Source organism: Panthera uncia (genome assembly GCF_023721935.1).
Source record: "Panthera uncia isolate 11264 chromosome B3 unlocalized genomic scaffold, Puncia_PCG_1.0 HiC_scaffold_1, whole genome shotgun sequence".
NCBI classification, from domain to species: Eukaryota; Metazoa; Chordata; class Mammalia; order Carnivora; family Felidae; genus Panthera; species Panthera uncia.
In genome coordinates this window covers 7983103-8008402 of record NW_026057582.1, presented here as the reverse complement: position 1 = coordinate 8008402, position 25300 = coordinate 7983103, and the positions used below count along the sequence as shown (strand labels likewise).

Sequence of the window (25300 nt, the reverse complement as noted above, 5' to 3'; positions counted from 1 at the left end):
ATATATATATATACACACACACACACACACATATGTATATACATACATGTGTGTGTGTGTGTGTGTGTGTATATACATATGTATATATAAATATATATACGTTCGGTAAAGATCTGCTTTATGGGAGATGTGCCGATGATGTAGACATCACGGACCCTGATTTGCAATGAAGTATGAAAACTTGCAGCAATACTGATGCAAAGGAAGAAGGACATAGTGATTTACTCTCTCTTGAGATCAGATACATAATCCTGAAATAAATGTGTCTGAGCTGAATTTTGAAGAATTAAAAGTCTGAAAGTACAGCTCAACTTTGAAAAATGCAGGCACCAACCCCCATGTAGTTGAAAGTCCAGATATAACTTTTGACTCCCCAAACTCTGAACCAATAGCCTACTGTTGACCTGAAGTCATACCAATGATATGAACAGTTAGCATATATTTTGTATGTTGCATGCATTATGCTTTATTTTTAACAATCAGCAGAGAAAAGACATTACTAAATAAGTCACAAAGAAGAGAAAATAGATTTATAGTACATTATTTTAAAAATCTGCATGTAAGTGGAACTATGCATATCAAACCCATGTTGTTCAAGGGTCACCTGCAGTGTCAAAATACAATGGTTTTTAAGTTTGAAACATGAGTCTCATACAAACTTAGTAAGCATGTGTCAGAAATGTATTTAACTCCATAGAGTGAGTCATGAGAATAGAAGGCACAGTCTAAGAAATACAGTTAATGATGTTGTAATAGCTGTGTAACAGGACAGGTGGCCACACTCGGGGTGAACACGGCATAATGTATGAACTTGTCAAGTCATTAAGTTACATACCTGAGACTAACATCGTGTGTCAACTATACTCAAATTTGTGTAATGTATTTAATTCATTAATGAAGGAACTGGCAAGGTGGTAAAGCTGATCCAAAGTAATATGGGAAAGGAGTGCCTGGTTGGCTTGGTTGCTGGACAATACGACTCTTGACCTTGGGGTCATGAGTTTGAGCCCCCATGTTTGGTGTAGAGATTGCTTTAAACCTTTTATATATATATATATACATATATATATATGTATGTATATATATACATATATATATATAGGATTGTCCAAAATCACTGAAAGAAAAACTGAGAAATAAGATCACAAAGTTAGCTCAAAACTGGCTACTGGGATATGCACTTGTAGCGAAGACAGAGGGACAGGGCCCAGATTTCCCCTTCTATCTGAAACAGTGAGAAAGTGGGCAAAAATATATGGGAGAAAAAGGCTTTTAAGACTTAGGGCATCAGACAATGAAGAACACTGATCCCTGAGAGACAAGATACAAGTGAGATGAGCCCAGGGGCGCCTGGGTGGCTCAGTCAGTTAAGTGGCCGACTTCAGCTCAAGGTCATGATCTTGCGGTCTGTGAGTTTGAGCCCCGCGTCGGGCTCTGTGCTGACAGCTCAGAGACTGGAACCTGCTTCAGATTCTGTGTCTCCTCTTCTCTGCCCCTCCCCCGCTCATACTCTGTCTCTCTGTCTCAAAAATAAATATTAAAAAAAAAAAAAATGAGATGAGCCCATTGCCCCAGCTTATTGCCTCAAGAGAATTTCTAGCCATGGCACCAGGAGAAGAAGCCCATGTGGAGCCCAGTAGTCTCCCTTCCCTTAATTGAGGATATGGAGCTAGGAGATCAGAAAGGTGAAGCCAGCTAGGGGGGAATACTAGAAAGTAGAGAACTTCACAGAAAGCGAGAAATACACAGGGGATCCTTCTCCGGCCTGCAGCTGAGTGCTGATCAACACGTAGGTGTGAGGAAGCTACCCAAAAGAATTCGAGGACTTTTCAGAACTCAGACGGGACCAGGGATGTTCCTGTTCCTATCACCCTTAATGGAAAACCTCATAATCCCTAGGACATCAGAATGTTCAGAAAGGTTTTTGATTCTATAGTTGTGTCAAAATTAACCAGAAGTGAAGTGTAGCTTTGATACTGCCTTGAAAAGTCTAAAAGCAAGACCCAAAAGGACCAAGCTGTTTCCAGATAACTATACCCCAGAAGAATGCTCAATAATAATTATAGGAGTATTAAAATAGCCAAGACCATACAAGGTAAAATACACATTGTCTGGCATCCGATAAAAAATTACCAGGCATGCAAAGCAGGTTTACTCTATGTTTACAACCTATAGTAAGAAAAATCTATAAGTTGAAATTAACCCAGAAATAGCAAATCAGTAGACAGGGACATTAAAACTCTATTTCATATGTTTAAAAGCTAGAGAAAAGACTGAACAAATTAAGCAGAGACATGGAAAATATGTATTTTTTTAATATTCAAGTTGAAGAGATTGGATACAGCAAAAGAAAAGATTCGTGAATTTGAAGACATAGCAATAAAAGCTCTTCAAAGTGAAACACAAAGAGAAAGAGACTAAAAACATGAAAAAAGGAGTAGGACAACTTCACTTAGACTAATGTTTATTAAATTGTGGCATCCCTGAAGAGGGGAGGAACAGATCAGTGTTTGAAGAAATAATGGCCAAGGGACACCTGGGTGGTTCATTCGGTTGAACATCCAACTCTTGGTTTTAGCTCAGGCCATGATCTCATGATTTGTGAGTTGAAGCCCTGTGCCTGTCTCTGCCCTGATAGTGCAGAGCCTGCTTGGGATTCACTCTCTCCCTCTCTTTGCCCCTCCCCCACTCATGCATGCTCACACTCTCTCTCAAATAAATAAAAACTTAAAAAAAAGAGTTTCCAAATTTTTCCAAATTTGTTAAAAACTATATAAACCCACAGATGCAAGAGACTCAGTGAACCCCAAGTAAAAGAAACAAGGAAAACTACACCAAGAGGAACAGAGATAACAGTGACATTAGATTTCTCATAGGAAATCACATAAGCAAGAAAATAGAGAAACATCTTTAAAGTCTTGAAAGGCAGGGAAGGGGGGGGGTGGAACCCTGTTAACCTAGGATTCTATACCCGGCAAAACTATCTTTGAAAAATGAAGGTAAAAGGAAGACTTACTTAAATAAAAGCTGAAAGAATTTATTAACAGCGGGTCTGCACTACAGGAATGTTAAAGGAAATGTTCAGGCAGAGAAATATGATACAAATCATAGACACAAATGTAGACAAACAGGAAGGAATGTGGAATACCAGAGATGTAACTATCTGGTTAAATATAAAATACTTGTTTTCTTATTATCTAAATCTCTGAAAAATTATTGACTGTTTAAAACAAAAGTAGTATGTACTATCAAGTTTCTGACATGTAGAAATAAAATAAGACAAAAATAGCACAAAGTCTACATAGTATACTCTTGTAAAGTTCTTATACTGTACATGAAGTGGTATATTACTTCAAGGTTGAAGGTAGATGATGATAATTAAAGATGTATAAAGTAACCACTAAAAACACACAAAGAGTTCTAGTTAATAAGCCACCAAACGATATAAAATAGAATCCTAAAAAGTGGTCAGTCCAAAAGTAGGCAGAAAAAGAAGGAAAAGGGAAGAGAGTATAAATCGCATAAAGAAAAAACAAGGTAAATAATAACCGTATCAATAATTATAGTAATGTTAAATATAAGTGGTCTAAACACTACGATTAAAAGGTAAAGATTGTCAGATTGGATAAAAAGGCAGGACCAAACTATATGCTGCCTAAAAGAAACCCACTTTAAATATAAAGACGTTGTTATTACCATTCTCAAAGCTTAAAACTATTATATCAAAATCAAATTTTCCTGTCTGGGTATCAGCACCCATCAAATTGGGCCATCTGTATCTATTATTACTCTCCTAACATTGTCCTTGTATTAGACTAGTTAGACTAGTCTCCTCAGAATTCCTGCCACACCCCATGCATATTTTTGCTTATGCTCTGTTCCCTATGAAGAATTCTTCACAGCTCTAAGGTTCTTTCTGCTTTACCCATAATTTCATCTGTGCTCATTCAAGACCAGTTTTGACTGACCTGTTCCATGAGTCAAAGTCAAGCCGCATCATAAATGACAATTGCATCATAGATCACAGAATGTCAGAGCTCTCAAGAGCAGTAAAGAATTTGTCTATTTCCCTTATTTTATAGGTGAGAAAACCATGAGTCCAGTGAGGTTACGTGACCAGCCCAAGTTCGTACAAGTTTAGTGGTAAGTTTGTAGTAGGACAAAAACATTGCTTTCTCTAATTATCTGCCACTCACGATTAAGTACATCTCTTAGGTTATAATTATGATGCATGTGCGTAGCGTTAATATTTATGTACGTATTTCATGTGCTTGTCTTATTTCCCAAACTAAGCTACCAGTAGAAACCTTTAATTAGTATTCTAATGCTTAGAAAAATGCTGGATATATAGATGCACAGTGGATTACGATATTCAATTAATAAACGTAGAGTCTAAATTGACAAGATCACAAAACGTAAAAATAATTCATTACTTTTTACCATTTGAAACAAAATGGTTAATTACCCTCCATGGGGTAGCTAAGATTCAAAATGTTTTTTCTAACATGTATTTCTAAATCTTGCTACTCCTATATAAAATAAGTTTCCTTTAGTACTTTTCTATCTACTGATTTTTTTCAACCATAGTATAAACTCAGTTAATCATATTAATCATTTTACTCATGAGTATGCATAAAGGTCTATACCTGTGCTGTCTGCTACAGGAACCACTATTTAAACTTAGATGAGTGAAAATGAAATAAAATTTGAAATTCAGTTCCTCAGTCACTCTAACCAAGCTTGCTGGTAGCTATTCTGTGCTGATAAAGAATGTTTCTGTCATCGCACAAAGTTCTGTCGGGTCTAGAATTTGTTATATAATGATAAATTGTTTTGCCTGCAGAAAGGGAAACCAGAGATTTTTACCAGGTTCTCATACTGATGAGAGAACCATTCTGGTAACCAGACTGCAGCTCCGAGGTGTCAGTAGTAATCCCAGTAGTGTCCCTTCACCGAAATGGACATGCATCCCCTCATCCTGTGTGGTGCAGGCCTCCGCAGCCAGGTACACGGGATAATCCATTGAGAAGTAAGAGAAAATAGTTTACAGTTCCTATTTTACCTGCTCCTGTTTAAATTCATATTTGTGTGTTTGTAATATTTTAATTGTAGTAGAATATGTGTCTAAGTAGACACACACCGAGGTGTCGCTCAAAGTATTTTTGTTCCTGGAATGCGTAATCAGAAATGCAGAAACCATTTCCTTAGTGTCCCGGTGATAAAGCCACCCTGTTGCTCCCTGGTCTCTCTGCTGTAGCTCCTGCACTGTCCCCACCAACCGACTGCCTGTTTTTTGTCTCTGTGTTCGATCTCCTCATGAGAGGATCTGTTTGGATAGGCCACTCACCATCCGGAGTCCAGTAGTTGGACAGAGCTCTTGACCCAGGATACTTTATAAACCCCTTGCCAGCCTCGAGATGGTACCTTTCATTGAAACACCATCCCCGGTATTTTGCTGCGATCATGGTCCCGGAGTGACAGAGTACAAAGCATGAGCCTGTAATTAAGGAACCTTTCCAAAGAAAGCACTGAGCTTGGCAGGTGCTCTGAGCCTTCTTTTAAGAGAACCATGGAAACTGCCTAGTACTTTACATCGCCCATCCAGTGTGTGTATTAAAAATAAATTATAACTTCCAAAAAAGAAAGTCAGAAAATGAAGTCTCTTTGACTATCTTCATACTCCTTTCCTGCCAATAGGGACAGACACTGTGGTGGACAGAATAATGGCCCCAAAGATGTCCATGTTTTAATCACCAGAAACTGAATATGTTACCTTATATGATAAAAGGAACTTTGCAGGTTTGATTAACTCTAGGGCCGTGGGTCTGGGACATATCCTTGATTGTCCGGGTAGGCCCAGTGTAAGTACAAGGCTCCTTGTAAGAGGGGGGCCCATGTCAAGAGTCAGGAAAGGAAGGTGTCACTGCAGAACCGGAGGGTGGAGTGATGTGTTCTGAAGGTACAGGAAGGGACCATGAGCCAAGGAATACCGCCAACTTCTAGAAGCTAGAAAAGACAAGAAAACAGATTCTCCTTTGAAGGTTCCAGAAGTATTGCATCCCTGCTGATACCTGGATTTTAGATTTCTCTCCTTCAGAATTATAAGAAAAGAAGCGTGTTGTTTTAAGCCACTAGATTTGCGGTAATTTGTTACATTAGAAATAGGAAGCTAATACAGATGCATACTTCTATTCACGTTCTACAGTGCTTTTATTAGGCACTTTCTGTGTGACAGGCACAAAAATATCAGAGTTTAATTTTTTATTTTTTTAAAGTTTATTTATTTTGAGAAAGAGCACATGCATGCGCAAGGTGGGGACAAAAAGAGAGGGAGAGAGAGAATCCCAGTCTCTGTGCTGTCAGTGCGGAGCCCGATGCAAGGCTCGCAAGACTCGATCCGAAGGCCCCATTTTTAAAATCTCTTTACTTTTGTAAAACCAGTGAAGAGCTAGGGACACCTGGGTGGTTCAGTCAGTTTAGCATCCAACTCTTGATTTCAGCTCAGGTCATGATCTCACGGTTCGTGGGATTGAGCCCCACATGCTTAGCATGGAGCCTGCTTGGGATTCTCTTTCTCTGTCTCTCTCTCTCGGCCCCTTCCCCCCACCCCCAAATAAATAACAAATAAATATAAAAAACCGTTGACAAGCTAGATCAGTCACTGCTTTTCATTTTGGGTAGACTTGTATATCAGTTAGGATGCTTTCAGTTGCCTGTAAAGAATGGGAAATTGTTGGATTCAGTAACTGAAAATGTGAAGGTCGGACAGCTGTCAGGACTTTGGCCCCATTTCCCTCTGTATCTCTTAGCTCTGTTCTTCCCCACTGTCAGGATCCTGCTTGGGCTAGTTTCCTGTCTCAGGATGGCCACCGGGAACAACGGGGGCTGTGCGCTCATACTGTTCTGGATTGAAGTGACTAGAAAGAATTCATGCATTGATTAGGACAGTCTTTAGCCAGGACTGGAGTCAGCCTCACTCATGTTGCTTGGTTACCTGACTCAGTAGGAGAAGGAAGTGTTGTTAGGAAAAGGAAAGTGTATCGATAAAGCAAGAACCTGTTAAAAACAACAAAAGATAAAATTGGAATATCTTGAATACTGCTTCAATACTAACATGTATCGTTTTCATGTATATATATCATCACCAGCAGTTCTGAACATGTCTATTTTATGCATCATGTAAAGACATTCTAGGAAAAACTCTTCTAAAAGATTGTAGTTAGGAAAGTTGTGTCTTTTTTGTCCACTGGTGATAATTATTACAGAACAGTTGGATGACTAACTTTATTGACCTGTGAGGATGTCTTCATTCTGCTGTTGGATTCTTCATCTTTCTCCATCATTAAAGTCCTAATTACAATGAATTAGACTTTTGCTTTAAAAGCTTGTCAAGATTTCTCATATAAACATCTTTTTTTATGTGATGATTATCATTTCTGACATCCACAATTGAGGTACCTGTAGAAAAAGAGCTGGAATTTTTAAGATAGTAGAAAAATTATATAAATATTCATAACAAGTTGGAGAATCAATCATACTATATTCAGGACAATGGATGCTTATTCTAGCTCAGAGAAATGAAATCTTAACTGACTTTTAAAGCCTGCGGGTAAAAAGAAACCATATTTTCTTCTAAAGAAGCCTCCCTACGTTCCAACGCAATCTGACATTCATTAACTTTTCTCATTTGTGTATTCCAAATTTTAACAATACCCACTGCTACCCCAGTCACAGAAGAGAAGCTAGAACTACATAGCAGCCGGCAGTAATGTTGGATTGAGTTCGCCTGAGAAATAATATTTTTCAAATTATAATCTTTGGATCAGTTCAAAGAAGTGGTGAAAACATGAGTCATTCAGTAAATGTTGTTGGGACAGTAAGCCATCCATTTCAAAAATAAAGCTACACAAAATAAATTCCAGCTGGATCAGAGAATTAACTACACATACAGAGAATGAGAGCTCAGAAGAGTGCTTAAGAGGTTTTTAAAATGTGATCATCGGATGGGGAAGGCCTTCTCAAAACCCCAAATCCAAAAGTCATAAAAGGAGCTATTGAGAGTAGTGTAGTGTAGTGGGTCAGAATTTGTATTCTGATTTCAGAGACGAGCTGAGTTCATTTCCATTTCTGTTTTTTACAGCTGTATGATCTCGGAACTAAGAATACCCTGTAAATATTCAGAAAGATGTTTCATCGAAAAAGTATATACTCACTGAGGCCTCATTCTGCCTCTCAAATGGGTAAATATTAGAAAAGATTGTCAAGAGGGTAGTGAAAAAGAGTATATAGTCCCTCATATTCTATTCACAGGGTATAAATGAGTACAGCCTGTTTTTTGAAGGTGAATCAGCAGTCTGTTGAAAGTTAAAATGAGCATACACTCTGACTCAGCAATTCCAATTTTAAATACCTACACTAGAAAAATTATTACACATTAGAAAGAAGAATGTACTAGGATTTTTATTGAGACATTGTTTGAAATAGCTAAAAACTAATATTCTGAATTAGTGTCACTGTGGGGGAGGAGTGGAAAACCTAGGTCTTTTTTTTTTTTTTTTAAATCTGTACATGTCTGTGAAAAACAATCAAAAATGGTTTTAAATTTTTTTAACGTGTATTCATTTTTGAGAGACAGAGTGCGAGAGGGGGAGGGGCAGAGAGAGGGGAAGACACAGAATCCAAAGCAGGCTCCAGGCTCTGAGCTGTCAGCACACAGCCCCACGCGGGGCTCGAACCCACGAACCGTGAGATCGTGACCTGAGCCGAAGTCGGACGCTCAACCGACTGAGCCACCCCGGCGCCCCCCAAAAATGGTTTTAGACAGTATTTTCCCTAAAAGTTGTTACTAATTCATTACTGTTTTCTATTGGGCCGTAGCTACTTTTCATCAAGCAATAATGTTTGGCATGTCTGTCTGTAAACACGTTTTATATCTGCTTCTTTGCAGAATGGAAACAGACTGTAATCCCATGGAGCTAAGTAGCATGTCAGGATTTGAAGAAGATGCGCAGCTTAATGGTTTTGAAGAAGCTGATATGAAAGATATGAAGCTAGAAGCTGAAGCAGTTGTCAACGATGTTCTCTTTGCTGTTAACAACATGTTTGTCTCAAAAAACTTGCGCTGTGCAGATGATGTGGCCTATATCAATGTGGAAACAAGAGAGAGGAACAGATACTGCCTGGAGCTGACTGAAGCAGGGCTCAGGGTAAGTCACCTTTCTTTTTAGGGGAAAAAAAAAATTTATTGCCGTCTTTACCGCTTTAGGGGTCGGGGAGCGGGAGGGGTGCTAACTGAGGACACTCAGCAGCTCCAAGATTTTTGTAAGGAAACTTTTTTCCCTACGAATTCTTACTGATTCTAAAGTCTTTGGGTCAACATGGGGAAATTGGATTTTTTGAAAAAGAAAAGCCATTTGATTTGCAGAGTGTTACTTTGCTTTGATCATCACCTCCCCCAAAGTAACTTATTTCTTGTCTGTAGCTAAATATGCCCGCCAAAATCAGGCATTCTCTACACTGGATGAGTTTTGCGATCATTGTGTTAAGAGGACCTTTTCCCACCTCTCACAAAATGTCTCTTCTGGGGCACCTGGGTGGCTCAGTCTGTTGAGCATCTGACTCTTGATTTCAGCTCAGGTCATGATCCCAGGGTCGTGGGATTGAGGTCTGCATTAGGCTCTGTGCTGGGCGTGGAGCCTGCTTGGGACTCTCTCTCTCCCTCTCACTCTCTCTGCCCCTCCCCTGCTCCCTGCTCACATGCTCGCTCGCTCCCTCAATAAATAAATAAACTTAAAAAGAAAAAAAAAACAAATAGGCAAATGAAAAGTAGAGATACATGACCCTGCATAAATTAATGTGATCTTACATGGATTAATTCCAAGGTGACGGTGTGCAGGTAGGAAGGATTCTGATCAGAGTGAGAACCCAGTGTGAATTTGAGTCATCTTGGGTGAGTCCTCTCACCCAAGTCCTCTCACCCACTCAGCAAGCCTCTCTGAGTCCTTGCTTCTTTATAACCTAGAGACTAGAAAAGGAAGGAAGGAAGGGAGGGAGGGCGGGAGGGAGGGAGGGGTAAGAAAACTAAAGAGGATGGGAGGATGATTATATGAATAGCTTGCAGAAAGGTCTAGATCACTTACAAACCTGGCACATAGGTATCCAAATATTTGTTTTTGCACTTTTACTCAGTTAAGTTACTGAGCAGCTGTCTTGTGTCAGGAATTGAAAATCAAACCATGAGTAAGACATGACCCCATCCACTAGGAAAACTAGCAAGGAAGGGAGGGGCAAACGGAACTGTAATCCAAGCAGACGGTGCTGCAGCACGGCGGTTCTGAAGAGGGGTGACTCATCATCTGTAGATACCTGCCTCTGCCTTTCATTTAAAGCAAAAACAGTGCCACTTCCAACATAAACTTGCATCTTCTATGACTTGAGTAGATGCCATAAAAAATTAGAGTTCATATACGGAATTCACACGCTTTGGTCAAGTCAACAAAAACTAAATTGATTTCCCCCTACCCTGTGCTGGTGAACCCGGATTCATCTTGTTGGGGAAAAAAGCTCTCATTGTGTTTAAAGGCAACGCACACACAGAATAGCATTCCCTTTTATCTCACAGGGCTGAGCACTTGTTTCCCTGACAGATAAGTAATGTGCTTATAACGTTAAACTAGTAATGTAACTAATTGTAAAGCATGATCAATAGAGATTCTTTAAAAATAAGATCTTTTAAAAAATTTTTAAAAAGGAATAAGTGAAAAATAATTTTTGTAAATCTTTAAAATGTGGACTGATATATATATTATCTATGATGTGCCTTTAATTAATGGTCCTTAATATATGTGGGATTAAATAGAAGGACGTTCCAGTCTATGAAAATGAAATACTGGTTCTGTGTAGCTTTCTACATTCCTTTTTAGGATCAGGAGTAGGTAAATTAAACTTTTACATTTTGAGAAAAGAGTGATAAAGAGGGCATTTTAAAGCTGGGGGTGTTCCCATGTTTCAGACTGATTAGAAATATGCATATTCTAGGGGCACCCGGGTGGCTCAGTCGGTTAAGCGTCCAACTCTTGGTTTCGGCTCAGATCGTGATCTCACAGTTTCGTGAGATCGAGCCCTGCATCGCACTCTGTGCTGGCAGCGCAGAGCCTGCTTGAGATACTCTCCCTCCCTCTCTCTGCCCCTCCCCCATCACACTGTCTCTGTCTCTCAAATAAGATGAAATAAAACTTAAAAAAGAAATCTGCATATTCTGACTATTGATTGAGAAATCATGTCGTTGGGGAATGACCTGTGTAAACACTTGGTTTTTGCTTTCTGTACCGAGATGAAGTCTGGTTCTTTAATTCACTGTTGCATTTCTCTTGTAGGTGGTAGGCTATGCTTTTGACCAAGTGGACGATCACTTACACACCCCCTATCATGAAACAGTCTACTCTTTGCTGGATACCCTCAGCCCTGCCTACCGGGAAGCATTTGGAAACGCACTCCTTCAAAGACTGGAAGCTTTGAAAAGGGATGGACAGTCATGACTAAGCTTTTTCCTTCTAGAGGGGGCTGCTGCTGGTACAAAATGTTGACATAAAGCTTGAAATTCTTACATATTGTCATAGTAGAAAATGCATCTTTGGTTTTAGGTCTGTCATTTCTTGCTTCAAATTTGGGCTTTTGACTCATATTATTATTGACTAATGGATTCTCTTTCTTAGTTTTGGATTCATTAAGGGAATCCTGAGGCCATTGCTGTGACACCATCATTAAGACCTTCAAATTTCTTCATATAGTATCTCTGCGTTTCAAAACCTAATCAGTATTTCATTCTGTTGTTTCAGGATTTCAATGCTGCCAGCACTGTCTTTTACATAGGAAATTCTAGGTTTGCACAGTAATAGACAGGAATTAAAATGACCTAACTTCAGACTTTGATTCAGCTTGCTGAATCAGGGGTCTGCTACTAGCTTGGACTGACTTTGTAGTAATTATTTTGCTACTAGCCTTATCGGAAACAAATTATCAACTAGTTTCCCCTGCACAAATTTTGGAATTCACTGCTTCACCTGATCTATTTATATTACTAATATGGACTGATAACGATGAATTAATTATATATATTACTTCGCTAGTATTAAATGGAAAACAGGTACTGAAATGATAGTTCTGTATTCCTTGTTTGCAACAGCCAGCCAACTAAGAGGACAAACCGTTAGCAAATGAATGTAGTAATCACTTGTTTCCAAGATATTGAAGCACATAAGCAAATATAGGAACAGGCTCCATTTTTCTTAACAAAACAACATCTTCAGTGTGTGTGTGATTGAAAAGGATGAAGATTCTGATGTCCTAGAAGACAATATTTTGGCCTGTGTTGATTCTTATTATGAATGTTTGTTTACATAATGTACAGTATATATGCAGAAAGTATTTTTGCTTCTACGTTTGCTTTCTCTAACGCAGTGCTCTGGTATCCCCGCTGCTCCCCCCACCCCCCGCCCTTTCCCAACAGATGCACAGTGTGCTGTCTCCATGCTAAATCTGAATGTAATGTGAGTGCATCGTGTGGGTTTGAAACCAAAGGATGAATGGAACATTCAGAAGCTTAATATTTAAAAGAGGGAGACTCGGTTTTTATATTTGATTACAGGTACTAATATTTATAAAAAGAAACTGTGCCATGCTGCTACATGGTTTCAAGTACACGTGGGATACGAAGGATCGGGGAGTCGACTTTGTAGTAGCAATCTAAAGCAGCAGCCGTGGAAATGTCGAACTACATTCTGCATCTGGACGCACCTCCGTAATTTGTCATCTGCGGACCTTTTTGAATCGTGATTAGGCAATAGGTACTTTTAGGCTCTGAAGGTCATGTAGACCAGATTGAAGTTTGGTTTGTATCAGTATTCATTGTCAAAGGTCACCGCAAGGCTCTAACTACGTTTGCTAAATGCGTGTTCATTCACAACTTTATTTTCAGATGCTAACTGTTTGGGCAGTGAAGTCCAACTGCAGGTCGGATTTTCTCACGCTTACTCTCAGGCTAAATAAATGTAAAGGAGATTTGTAAAGTTTGAATAAAATTCTGTTTACTCATTCTGAGCTAAGTATGAACAAAAGTGATTGTATGTTCGAAAATTGACATTGTCCGTTTTGTGATAAGTGGCTGGTTCCAGGAGCTTGTGTGTCCATTTTTGAATTCCATATTGTTACATTTTGTTGTCAAGTGATTTGCTCTTTTTATTATTATGAAAGAGGAACAGAGAGAGAAGACATTAATAAAGCTATACAGACACTAAAACTATTTCCTCTAGGTTGTTTAAAGAATTTAGTAAGACAAATAAAGTAACAAGTAAAAGATAAAGGAAGCCTTGATTTCACTCCCCCAAAAAGGGGGAGGAAAAAAAGAAAAACCTCTAAATAAGTAACTCTTACAAGTCAACAAGAAAAAAAGGGAACAGTGGGCATATAATATGATCAGACAACTCCGGAAAATATATAGATGTTCAGGAACCACTTGAAAGATATTCAACCTGACCAGTAATTCAAGAAAGGAAAATAGGGTTAGCTGTGTATTTCACCTAATAATTTGATAACTTCTCTTATTTAAATATAATCATCTCAATAAGGATTTAGTGAGGGGCACTCTTACATTCTATCAGAGGGTATATTGAAACCTTTGTGGAAAACACAGGTAATAGAGCCTTTATAAAAAGCTTTTAACTTATGGACTGGTAGTATCTTAGCTATCTAGCATAGGGAAGTGATTCAGCAGAAGATACACTACAAGGATACTCATTTTCTCTAACGAAACATTGGAAAGGCTCTAAAAAGTGGTTGTTATGCTACATCCTCCTGATGGAAAAATGTGCGGCCGTTAAAAATCATGAAGAAAGGGGCGCCTGGGTGGCTAGTCAGTGGAGCATCCCACTTCGGCTCAGGTCATGATCTCACAATCTGTGAGTTCGAGCCACACATCAGGCTCTCTGCTGTCAGCACAGAGCCCCCTTCAGTTCCTCTGTCCACCCCTCCCCACCTCAGCCCCTCCCCCTGCTCATGCGCTCTCAAAAATGAACTTCAAAAAATAATGAAAAAAATGGCAACGGGAAAAAATTATACCACGTGAAAAAAAGATCTAAAACTATGATCTGTTTTCGAACAACTCACGGGAAGAATAAAATGTTCTGCAGTGTTAACACGAGCTATCAGTAGGTGATAAGATAGGTAATTTTCGTCGTCGTCTTCATACTTTTTCACAGTTTCTTCATTAGCTTCTAGGCGATAAGTCGGCGAGATCTGGATGGTGCTTCAGCGGCCGAAGAACCTTTTCCTCTCGAAAGCACCAAGCTGCACTGCATCGTGCTCACTCACAGGACCCTTGAAGAGGCAGCTTGACTGCGAAGCCCGGACAGTGCCCGCCCACCCCTTGCCCAGGACGGCAGCCTTCCTCCCACCTTTCCTCCAGGTCAGCAGTGAATCGGCCGCTAGTGGTGTCCTTAGCCGCCTCCATCACACCGCGCTCTTCCCTGTCTGGTGTTCAAACACCCAGGATGTGCTGTTTGTCACGGGGAACGGGGTGAAACACAGATCCTGACGTGTGCCACACGGACCTCCGAACTGTGCCCTCGGCCCCTTTGTTTTGGGGATGGCTTGGCCGAGACGTGGACAGAGGGAGGGCCTTGCTCAGCAGTCCACCCGTGAGCACGCATGGGGTCAGAACCCCGTCTTCCGTCTCCACCAACTGTCCCCATCCAGTGACACAGCGTCACCTGAACTCCGTCGCTGCAGGCCTACTTATTTTATTGCGCTTCACAGATAATGTAGGGGAGGGGGGAGGCGGGGCGGACACTTACACAAATTAAAGGTATATTTGTGTGGTCACCTGTGATCAGTGATCTTTGATGTTACTATTATCATTGTTACGGGTGCCACAAAGCACACCCATACAGGACGGTGAACCTTATTGATAAACTGTGTTCTGACGGCTCCAGCGACCGGCCGTTCCCCCCCCGTCTCTCTCCCTCTCCTTGCACCTCCCGATTCCCCGAGCCACAATATTGAAATTAGGCCAGTTAATAACCCTACGGTGGCCTCTTAAGTGTGCAAGTAAAAGGAAGAGTTGCACATCTCTCATTTAAAAAAATTTTTTTTTAACATTTATTCATTTTTGAGACAGAGCATGAACAGGGGAAGGTCAGAGAGAGAGGGAGACACAGAATCTGAAACAGGCTCCAGGCTTTGAGCTGTCAGCACGGAGCCCAACGCGGGGCTCGAACTCATGGACCGCGAGATCATGACCTGAGCCGAAGGTGGACACTCCACAACTGAGCCACCCAGACGTCCCGCACATCTCTCATTTTAAACCAAAAGCTAGAAATGTTTAGCGAGGAACACATGGAAAGCCAAGGTAGGCCAAAAGTGAGGCCTCTTGCACCAGTTAGCTGAGATGTGAACGCAAAGGGAAAGTTCTTGAAGGAAACTAATAGTGCCCTCCGGTGAACACACAAATGATAAAGCAAAACAGCCTTACTGCTCGTGTGGAGGAAGTTGTGGTCTAGATAGATCATCAGCCAACCACCACCACATTCCCTTATACCAGGAAACCTCAGCCAGAGCAAGGCCTTAACTCTTCAATCCTATGAAGGGTGGGAAAGGTGAGCAAGCCGCAGAAGAGAAGTTCAAAGCTGCCAGAGGTTAGTCAGGAGGTTTAAGGAAAGACGTCTCCATATCATAAAAGTCCAATTCAAAGCAAGCTATCTAGAAGATCCAGCTAAGCTAACTAATGAAGGCGGCCACACTAAACATTTTCCATGTGAATGAAACAGCCTTCTACTGGAAGAAGATGCCTTCTAGGACTGTGATAGCTAGAGAACAGTCAATGCCTGGCTTCAAAGGACAGGCTGACTTGTTAGGAGCTAATGTAGCAGTGACTTTAATTGGAAGCCGATGCTCATTTACCATTCCCCAAATCCCAGGGCCCTTGAGAATTACGCTAAATCCACTGTGTGCTCTATAAAATGGGACAGCTAAGCCTGGGTGACGGCACATCTGTTTACAACATAATCTGCTAAATATTTTAAGCCCCTGTTGAGACCTGTTCAGAAAAAAAAAAATCATTTCAAAATATTACCGCTTATCGACAGTGTATACCCGATGAAGACGTGCAATGAGATGAGTGTTACTTTCAGGCCTGTTAACAGGCAGGTCTGTTCTACAGCCCACGGATCAAGGAGTAATTTCGACTTCCGAGTCTTATTTAAGAAATACATTTTGAAAAGCTGTAGCTGTCTCATAATTCCTCTGATGGATTTGGGCAAGGTAAATTGAAAACCTAAAAAGGATTCACCATTCTAGACGCCATGAAAACATTCATGATTTACGAGAAGAGGTCAAAATACCAACATGGAGTTTGGAAGAAGTTCATTCCAGCCCTCATGGATGATGTGGGGGGTTTCAAGACATCAGTGGAGGAAGTCACTGCAGATGTGATAGAAACAACAGGAGAGTTAGAATTGGAAGGGCAGCCTGAAGACGGGACTGATTTGCTACAATCTCACAATAAAACTTGAACGGGTGGGCAGTTGCTTCTTATGGATGAGCTAAGAAAGTGAGTTTCTCAAGATGGAACCTACTGGTGAAGATTGTTGAAATGACAAGGTTTAGAATATCTCAGAAATTTAGCTCACAAAGCAGGAGGACAGGTTGAGAGGATTCACTCCAATTTTGAAAGAAGTTCTACTGTGGGTAAAACACTACCAAACAGCATCACATGCTAGAGAAATGATTCCTGAAAGGAATGGTCAATCAATGGTGTGCAATTCATTGTTGTCTTATTTTAAGAAACTGCCCCAGCCACCCCAACCCTCAGCAAACACCACACTGATTAACCAACCAGCAGCCATCAACACTGAGGCAAGACCCTGCACCAACAAAAAGATTAAAACTCACTGAGCACTCAAATAATGGTTAGCATTTTTTAGCAATAAAGTATTTTTTAATTATGGTACATCGGTTTTTTTTTTTTAGACATAATCCTATAGCACACTTAATCGACTACACTGTAGGGTAAACACAACTTTCATATGCACTGGGAAACCAAGAAATTCACTCGCTTTGTTGCAATATTTTCTTCATTGTGGTGGTCTGGAAACCAAAATTCTCCAAGGTATGCCTATATATGAAAGCTGATTCTAAAAAAGAATAACAGACAAAGAAAGGGACATTACTTGTTGACATAATAGAATTAATCAATAGACCCTCCTTCCCTCACCTACCAACATGACAGCTGTAAAATAAATGCTCTGGAAACCATCCACTTGGAACTATGGCACCAGGTCGCTTACCGGTTAGCAGGAGGAGAAACGATAAGAATGAAACAAAGCTGAGCTATTATATAGTAAGACGACCAGTTGAATCACTTTCAAAATACTCACCTGCTTAGCTGCATATCAATAGGGACAAACTAAAATCGAAATGAGGCATCTAGTGAATTCTAGAATATTTGGACTAAAGTCATTTGAAAGAATGCTGAAGAATATTTACTCCATAAAGTTTTGCACTGGTCTTGCATGAATATTTTTACATCTTGTTGATAACTTTTAAAAAACTGTTGCTGTGAGCAAGCTGTTCCCAAAGTGAGTGCAAAATTTCAAGGTGTTAATTGTATCAAAACAAGTTTTAGTGAGACGTGTATAAAAAAGAAAAGGGGGTAGAGACAAGAAAAAGAAAAGAGAGAAAGAAAGAAAGAAAAAGAGAAAGAAAAAAAAATGAAAGGCTCCCATTTGCAGACCTGTACCTTAGCCCTGCAGAAAAATAAAAGGCAATTTCACCTTTGGACACCATTTCAGAAAATGCTGTCGTCTATATCTTACTTAATCCTAACAGCCCTGTTAGGCTGGTCATTTCACTCCTGTTTTACAGCGAATTTAACAGCTGAGGTAAGGTTAAAACATTATCCCAATCTCCCACAAATGCCTGCAGAGCTGGGATTCAAGGCCAAATCTGCTGAGTGCCCAGAACCTCCAAGTTGTATGAAGCTCCTGGGTCACATCCATTTTTGAGGCAATTAAATACACACACACACACACACACACACACACACACACACACACGGCGCCTAGGTGGCTCAGCTAAGCTGCCATCTCTTGATTTCTGTTGGGGTCACGATCGCACCATTGGTGAGTTCAAGCCCCGGAGACTGGCTCCATGTTGACAGTGCAGAGCCTGCCTCGGATTCCGTCTCCCCCGCCCTCTGCCCCTCCCCTGTCTGTCCCTCCCCCATGCTCTCTCTCTAAATAAATACAGTGTGTATAAAAAAAAAAATGCTGCATGGGTTAAATATCTACATTTAACAAGTTATTGTGTAGAACACAAAGCATTTCAATAGAATCAGACTGCTCCAAGACAAGGGCAGGATATATAGTCCACAAGGGCAGGATATATAGTCCACAAGGTCATTTGTGGTCCTGTGATAAGACAAACTGAATGTCTTTTAATTTGTAGGTTTAGCTGGGCACCTGCATGTATAATCTCGTTTGGAAAGGTCAAAGCCTTTCGCTGGGAATGTGGATGACACCCCTGCCAGCCCCCAGGTCTCCCGGAACTGCTACCAAACAGCCCCTAAAGCCAGCTGAGCCCCATGAATCAAGCAGCAACTGGACAGTGAGGACCACACGCGCTGTCGTTCCAGCGTCCTGGACACGAAACTCCATGGCCACAGCTGCTCTTTGCGCTGCAGGATTGTCACGTCCTGGTCAGACCATCCCACAGGGTAACGTGTGTGTGAGCTTTCCTGGATCAGCGGATTCAGCAGTATTTCCAGCGGTCCGCGTCAGGTGACCCCTGGGGGGTGTTTCCAGTTTCGGAATCAAAGAGAGGAAAGGGAGCAGGGGTCGTTTGGCCCCTGTGTCAAGGCCTCAGGAGGCCTCGAAAGAGAACTCGCCCTGCACGAGAGAACAGGGCGCGAACGCAAGCAGAGCGGGCACACCACCCTGGCCCCACGGCCCGGCAGAGCCCGCCCCGCGCGGGAAACCGGCGGCCCCGCCCCCACCCCAGGAACGCTCCGCCCCGCGCCCTAGGCCACGCCCCTGAAGAGTTCGCTCTGGCCCCAACTCCTTGGCAACCAGAGGGACGCTTTCTCCTTAGCTACCCGTGCGGCTGCCACCAACGGTGAGGAAGAGGAAGTTACTGCACCCATGGAGAAAGTTATCCGGATCCAGAGGGTGTTTATAAACCTGCTGGATTCATACAGCAGCGGGAACATCGGGAAGGTGAGCAGCGGAGGGTCAGAGTGGAGTCCCAGACCCCAGCTCCCGGTCCCCCGCCCCGGACTCCCGAACCCCCGAACCCAGCGAGGGTCTGTGCCACGGGGCGCTGTCAGAGGCTCCCCTTAAGAGAGGGTTCCTGGTCCTGGGCACCAGTCTGCATGCAGAGCTCCAGCTGGAAGCCCAGGTATTTGCAGGAGGGAGTCCGAGGGCAGAGAGGTGAGGGTGCAGGGAACCAGGCCGCAGGGCAGCAGGCAGGGAGCCCAGGGCCCGAGAGACTTGGCGACTGACAAAAATGTTTCTTTCTTTCTTTCTTTTTTAAAATGTTGTATTTATTTTTGAGAAAGCCAGAGAGAGTGTGAGCAGGGGAGGGTGAGAGACAGAGGGAGACAGAGAATCTGAAGCAGGCTCCAGGCTTCGAGCTGTCAGCACAGAGCCTGACATGGGGCTCAAACTCACAACCTGTGAGATCATGACCTGAGCTGAAGTCGGACCCTTAACCGACTGAGCCATCCAGGTGCCCCCAGAAATGTTTCTTTTAAAATCAGAAGGAACCAAATGAAACATTAGAGTCAAAGATTGTGGGTCTCTATGGCAATACAGTCGTGAAATATAATTTTTCATTTTTGGGGGGGGGAGGAAAAGGCCCATGAAAGTCAGAAGGTGGGCCTGTTCAGCAGTTAAATGGTGCCTCAGGCATGCTCAGCACTCCACTGATATTTGTTGCATAAATTAAAGCAGAGTCCAACACAAAGGCCCACATCTGGGGGCAGGGAGGGGGTGGAGGTCAGGCTCTTGGTTTATATTCCAAATCCAATGAAAGCTACTGGATTATTGTACAAAGAGAGGTGAACCTGACTGAGATTAGGAGAGTGGGAGGGAAGAGAATTTAGCTTTTTACTTTACCCCCCTTTTGAGCTCTGATTATTTTTTTACAGTATAATATTTTTAGAGCAAATTTTCTTTTCTTTCCATTTGTAGAGATCTTTTGCAAAAGCTTATCAGTAACAGAATTTTCAGTTCTTCCTTAATTCACCTGGACCTCTAGTTCTGGCCTTTTAGGTAATTGCTGTTCTCTGTACCAAGCACCATGTGAGTGGGAATAAGAAGTCTATAAAAGAAATGGAGGCCAGGTCTCTGGTCTTCAGGTTCCCGGCCCAGCTGGGCAACGCCACCCGCTCCCCACAGCCCCTGCTGCCCCCTCTCTGTCCCCGGGACGGAGCAGTGTGGCGGGCGTGGTATGTGTGCAGCCTTGAGATCCCAGGGTCCAGCTGTACCCCTCCCTGCCCGTGCAATCTTGGGCAAGTTACTTCCAGCTGGGCATCTCTTTCCTCATCTGTGAAATGAGATAATAAAATGGAATATGTATGTTTGAGAGAGAAATGAAAATATACATGACATACTTGGAAGAATTATCTTCCAGTAAGAGGTTGAACCTGCTAATCTTGCATTACTAACTCAAAGTGACGTTTATCAAAATAAATGAGGTGGGACTTCCTGTTTGTTTCGTTTTGGTTTGCTTTTCCTCCCACGGTGTAATAGTATCATGATTACATACGTGTTTAATATGGAAATTAAAACCATTCTTATAAAGTATACATACATATTATACGTATATACATATACGTTTGTGTATACACACACACACACACACACACACACACACACACGTGTATATATGAAACTCTTTAACATTTCTTAAGCCACTCCCAAGGATAACTTCTGTAAAATAAAAAGCGAAACTTCGCCAACTTCATTCTATTTCATTACTTGTAAAGGTAGCCACTGGCCACATGTGGCTATTGAACGTTTCAATGTGGCGAATCCAAATGGAGATTAGCCTACCGTCAGTGTAAAATGCACATCGAATTTCAAAGACTTAGTGTGAACAAAAAGGAACATAAAAGATCTCATTAATAATTTTTTTCCACTGATTACATGTTAAACTGATAACATTTTGAATCTGTTGGGTAAAGAAAACACTATTTAAATTAGTTACACTGGTTTCTTTTTACTGCTGTTAATGTGGCAACTAGCCAATTTAACTTACCTGAGTTGATCACATTACACTGCTACATTTCTATTAGACAAGATCATCGTGGTGACCGCAGCCCTGCTCTGCCCGTTGCCAGAGCAGGGCAATATTCTTAACACCTTCTTTAAGTTCTCTGGGCCTGGCTTCCTCATCTATAAAAGAGAGTGCCATTGGGGCACCCGGGTGGCTCAGTCGGTTGGGCATCTGACTCTTGATTTCGGCTCAGGTCATGATCTCCAGGATGGGGAGGTCAAGCCCTGCATCAGGCTCTGCACTGACAGTGAGGAGCCTGCTTGAGATTCCCCCTCTCTCTCTGCCCCTCCCTTGCATGCACTCTCTCTTTCTCAAAAATAAATAATAAATTTTAGAAACACTTTAAAATTAGAGTGCCATAATACCCACTTGGCCGTGTTACTGGGGTCATTGTTAGTTTCAGCAAACCACCAGGGTAAAACGCATCGGCTATGCACGTGGGGTACCTCTAGCAAGCCCTCAAGGATGGTCGGTGTTTAGAATCATTCCAACTGTCTACCCTTTCTCTAAGTTGTCCTTAGTATTTTCTTAGCAAGTTTGTGTTTTCTTGCAGTTCCTGTCTAACTGTGTAGTCGGGGCTTCACTTGAAGAAATCACGGAAGAAGAGGAAGAAGAAGAAAGTAAGTCAGCCATGGAAGCCTCATCCAAACTGAAGGACGGCACGTTCCAGATCGTGGGTACGCTTTCCAAGCTCGAAGGCGTTCCGCCCAACTTTGCCGTGGAGACATACAGCGTAAGTCCAGGTGGCTTTTGCTAAGAGTTGACCAAGGGCAGAGTCACCTTGCGCTCCAACACCTTCACGATATGCTGTTATTCTCTGCTTCTCCTTCTCTCTTCCGCACACATGGGGGTGCAAGAAGGTGTGGGACAGGTGGAGGCAGGTCTTTCTCCCCTGACGGAGAACAACCATTGTCTCCACTTTGAATGTGTGCCTGGAGCAAAGAATTTGAATTAGATACTCCTGGAAGAGATGGATCTAATCTGGACTTGCAGACTCATAGAATCTTCTAAACTGTGTTCAAAATGCATGCTGCCCCTCACTACCCAACTATGGTGGGCGCTTTCTGGGAGGGAGAAACCTCCTTTGGTAATAAGCCACTAGGAAAGAACATATCATTATGTTGCTGTCTTACTGGGAAACTGTGCGGCCGTTGTTGAACCCAACTCTGTGCTCGGGAGCTAAAATATAACACGGAGACGGAGTGTGGGGATAAAGAGGAACGATAGTTTTATTACTTTGCCAGGCAAAGGAGGCTACAGCGGGCTAATGCCTTCAAAACTGCAGACCCTTCCGGTTAAAAAAATGGGCAGGAGACACGAACAGACATTTTTCCAACAAGACATCCAGATGGCTGACACGTGGAAAGATGCTCAACATCACTCATCATCAGGGAAATACGAATCAAAATCACATTGAGATACCACCTCACACCTGCCAGAATGGCTAAAATCAACAACACAGGGGAAAAAAATAAAATCAAATCAACAACACGGGAAACAACGGGTTGGCGAGGATGTGGAGAAAGGGGAGCCCTCTTACACTGCTGGTGGGAATGCTGGTAGCACGGAGGCTGCTCGGATTCTCTCTCTCCCTCTCTCTCTGCCCCTCCTCCTCTCTCTCTCTCTCTCTCTCAAAAATAAATAAATAACCTTAAAAAAAAAGTTAAAAATAGAACCACCCTACAAGCCAGCAATTGCACTACTAGGTTTTTACCCACAGGATACAAAACTACTGATTCAAAGGACCCTGATGTTTATAGCAGCTTCATCAACAATAGCCAAATTATGGATAGAGCCCAAAGTCCACTGACTGATGAATAGATAAGAAGATATGGTGTGTGTGTGTGTGTGTGTGTGTGTACATATATATATATATATATACATGTATATATATATATACACATATATATATGTGTATATATATATACATGTATATATATATATATAATGGAATATTACTCGGCCATTAGAAAGAATGAAATCTTGCCATTTGCAACGACGTGGATGGAGCTAGAGATTTTTATGCTAAGTGAAATAAGTCAGAGAAAGACAAATACCGTATGATGTCACTCATATGAAAACAGATGAGAGGCACCTGGGGGGCTCAGTCGGTTGAGCGTCCGACTTTGGCTCAGGTCATAATCTCGCAGTTCAGGAGTTCGAGCCCCACATCAGACTAGCTCCTGTCAGCCTGTCAGCACAGAGCCTGCTTCAGATTCTCTGTCCCCCTCTCTCTGCTCCTCCCCCCGCTTGCACTCTCCCAAAAATAAATAATTTTCTTAAAATAAATAAAACAGATGAATATAGGGGGGAAAGAGAGAGAGAGAGAGAAGTAAACCAGGAAACAGACTCTTAACTATCGAGAACAAACAGTTTCCGGAGGGGTGCAGTGGGGGTGCGTGGGCTAACTGGGTGATGGGCATTAAGGAGGACGCTTGCCGTGTTGATCAACAGGTGTTGTATGTAAGTGACGAACCACTAAATTCTACGTCTGTAACTAATATTACACTGTACGTTACGTAACTGGCATTTAAACAAAAACTTGAAAACAACAACAGCAGCAAACTGCAGACCCACCCTTCAAGGCGGTCTCAGGGCTGGCACCTGCCATCCAAGTCTGGTTACTAAGTGTACATTGAGGTCAGCGGGATGTCAGAATCCATACCGTGTTCCTGGAGCAAAGGATTCTACAGAGAAACAAGTGAAGAGGAGAGGGGGACTTCAAGAACAAAGAGGAGAAGCATCTGTTCCCTTTCGAGTCAAGCCTTGCTGAACCACCAGTGTGTCCAACTTAATTTCCCACCGTCTTCACGTTTCTCTAGCAGTTTCACTGCCCCCGCATGACAAATTCTACGCACACAACCTGAGACATTTGAATGCCTCCAGTAGGGGTGTCTGCCTCTCATCGGCCTGCCTGCCGCTCTTTAGACCCTGCCATACAGCTCTGCACACGCCGTACCCTGGAACAGACTTTCCTCTGCCAACCCCACCCAGCCCTGTTCGTTCCGCAAGACTTAACTCGGGATGCCATCTCCTCCAGGAAGCCCTCGGTGATTCCCACTTCTTCCCCACTCCCAGTTTGGAATCTGAGCTCTTTTCTTGGATTCCCATAGCATCTTTACCTGCCTACATCATCCCACTTTTCCCACTCCATTGTTACTATCTGTCTGTTGTGGGTCACACTGCCCCAGATGGTTAGCCTTAAGAATAGACCGAGCCTCACTTATTCCCCTGTTTATCCGTGCATCTTTGGCACGTAGCACATTAACTGGCTGAAAGCAGCCCTCGATAAACACTTGTGAAATGAATGAAAGAGTCCTCTCCCCCAACCTGCCATCTTAGGGAACTTTCTCCACCACTTACCCCCTTTCACCCTCTCCTGGGTCTTCAGTCACCACTGGCTTCTTTCTTTCTGCCTATACATGTGTTCAGTGCGCACATCTTTTGAACTTCATTCGGCCTTCCTGGTGGCTACCAGCCTCTTTCTCCGCCCCTGTCCCCTGCCCCCTCAGCGAGGGTCCAGCCACAGGAAATACCCTGACCCGTGTCACTGGTCTAATTCCCGGCTGGCCTAATTCCCAAAGTCCTATCTTACCTGGCTTCCCAGGAGAAAGTCTCCTTCCCTCTTCTGCGGTCTTTACCCCCTGACTTCCCTCGTGCATCTGAGCACTCCTTGTTTCGCTGGCTCCTTTTCCTCGTTCTGCCCTTTAAACGCGCTTTTCCTGAGAACTCCCTCCTTTCTCGTAACGGATGTCCCTCCTCAAGCTTCTCTGGTCCTATGGCTCCAGCTCCCCCATACGGGCCAATGCCTTTCAAATCTGTCTCCAGCCCTGTTGACCAGCAAATCCAACTGCCCCCTGGTGCACTCCCCCAGATGTCCTGCTGGCACTTCTAGTTCAATGGGCCCCCAAATGAAATTTATTTTCCTCCTCTACAAAACCACTCTGCCTTTCAGCCTCCTAATTTTGATTAA

General features: G+C 42.4%; 2 protein-coding genes across 8 annotated transcripts in view; both read left to right on the top strand.

The window, feature by feature from the left end:
* Window positions 1-13098, top strand: part of GSKIP (GSK3B interacting protein) — a 24925-nt gene extending 11827 nt beyond the window's left edge. For 3 of the 7 annotated variants that reach the window (XM_049612204.1, XM_049612207.1, XM_049612208.1), the window contains exons 2-5: window positions 4083-4143; window positions 8141-8240; window positions 8948-9206; window positions 11376-13098. In XM_049612204.1, coding sequence (XP_049468161.1) covers window positions 8949-9206; window positions 11376-11537 — 420 coding nt within the window. In that variant the 5' untranslated portion in view covers window positions 4083-4143; window positions 8141-8240; window position 8948 and the 3' untranslated portion in view covers window positions 11538-13098. The remainder of the gene's footprint in view (window positions 1-4082; window positions 4144-8140; window positions 8241-8947; window positions 9207-11375) is intronic. The other 4 variants (XM_049612202.1, XM_049612203.1, XM_049612205.1 and 1 more) reach the window with 2 other exon arrangements.
* Window positions 13099-18558: 5460 nt separating this feature from the next.
* The window catches only part of AK7 (adenylate kinase 7), a 71462-nt gene continuing 64720 nt past the window's right edge, over window positions 18559-25300 (top strand). The window contains exons 1-3 of the mRNA XM_049611977.1: window positions 18559-18657; window positions 19074-19265; window positions 21881-22060. Coding sequence (XP_049467934.1) covers window positions 18559-18657; window positions 19074-19265; window positions 21881-22060 — 471 coding nt within the window. The remainder of the gene's footprint in view (window positions 18658-19073; window positions 19266-21880; window positions 22061-25300) is intronic.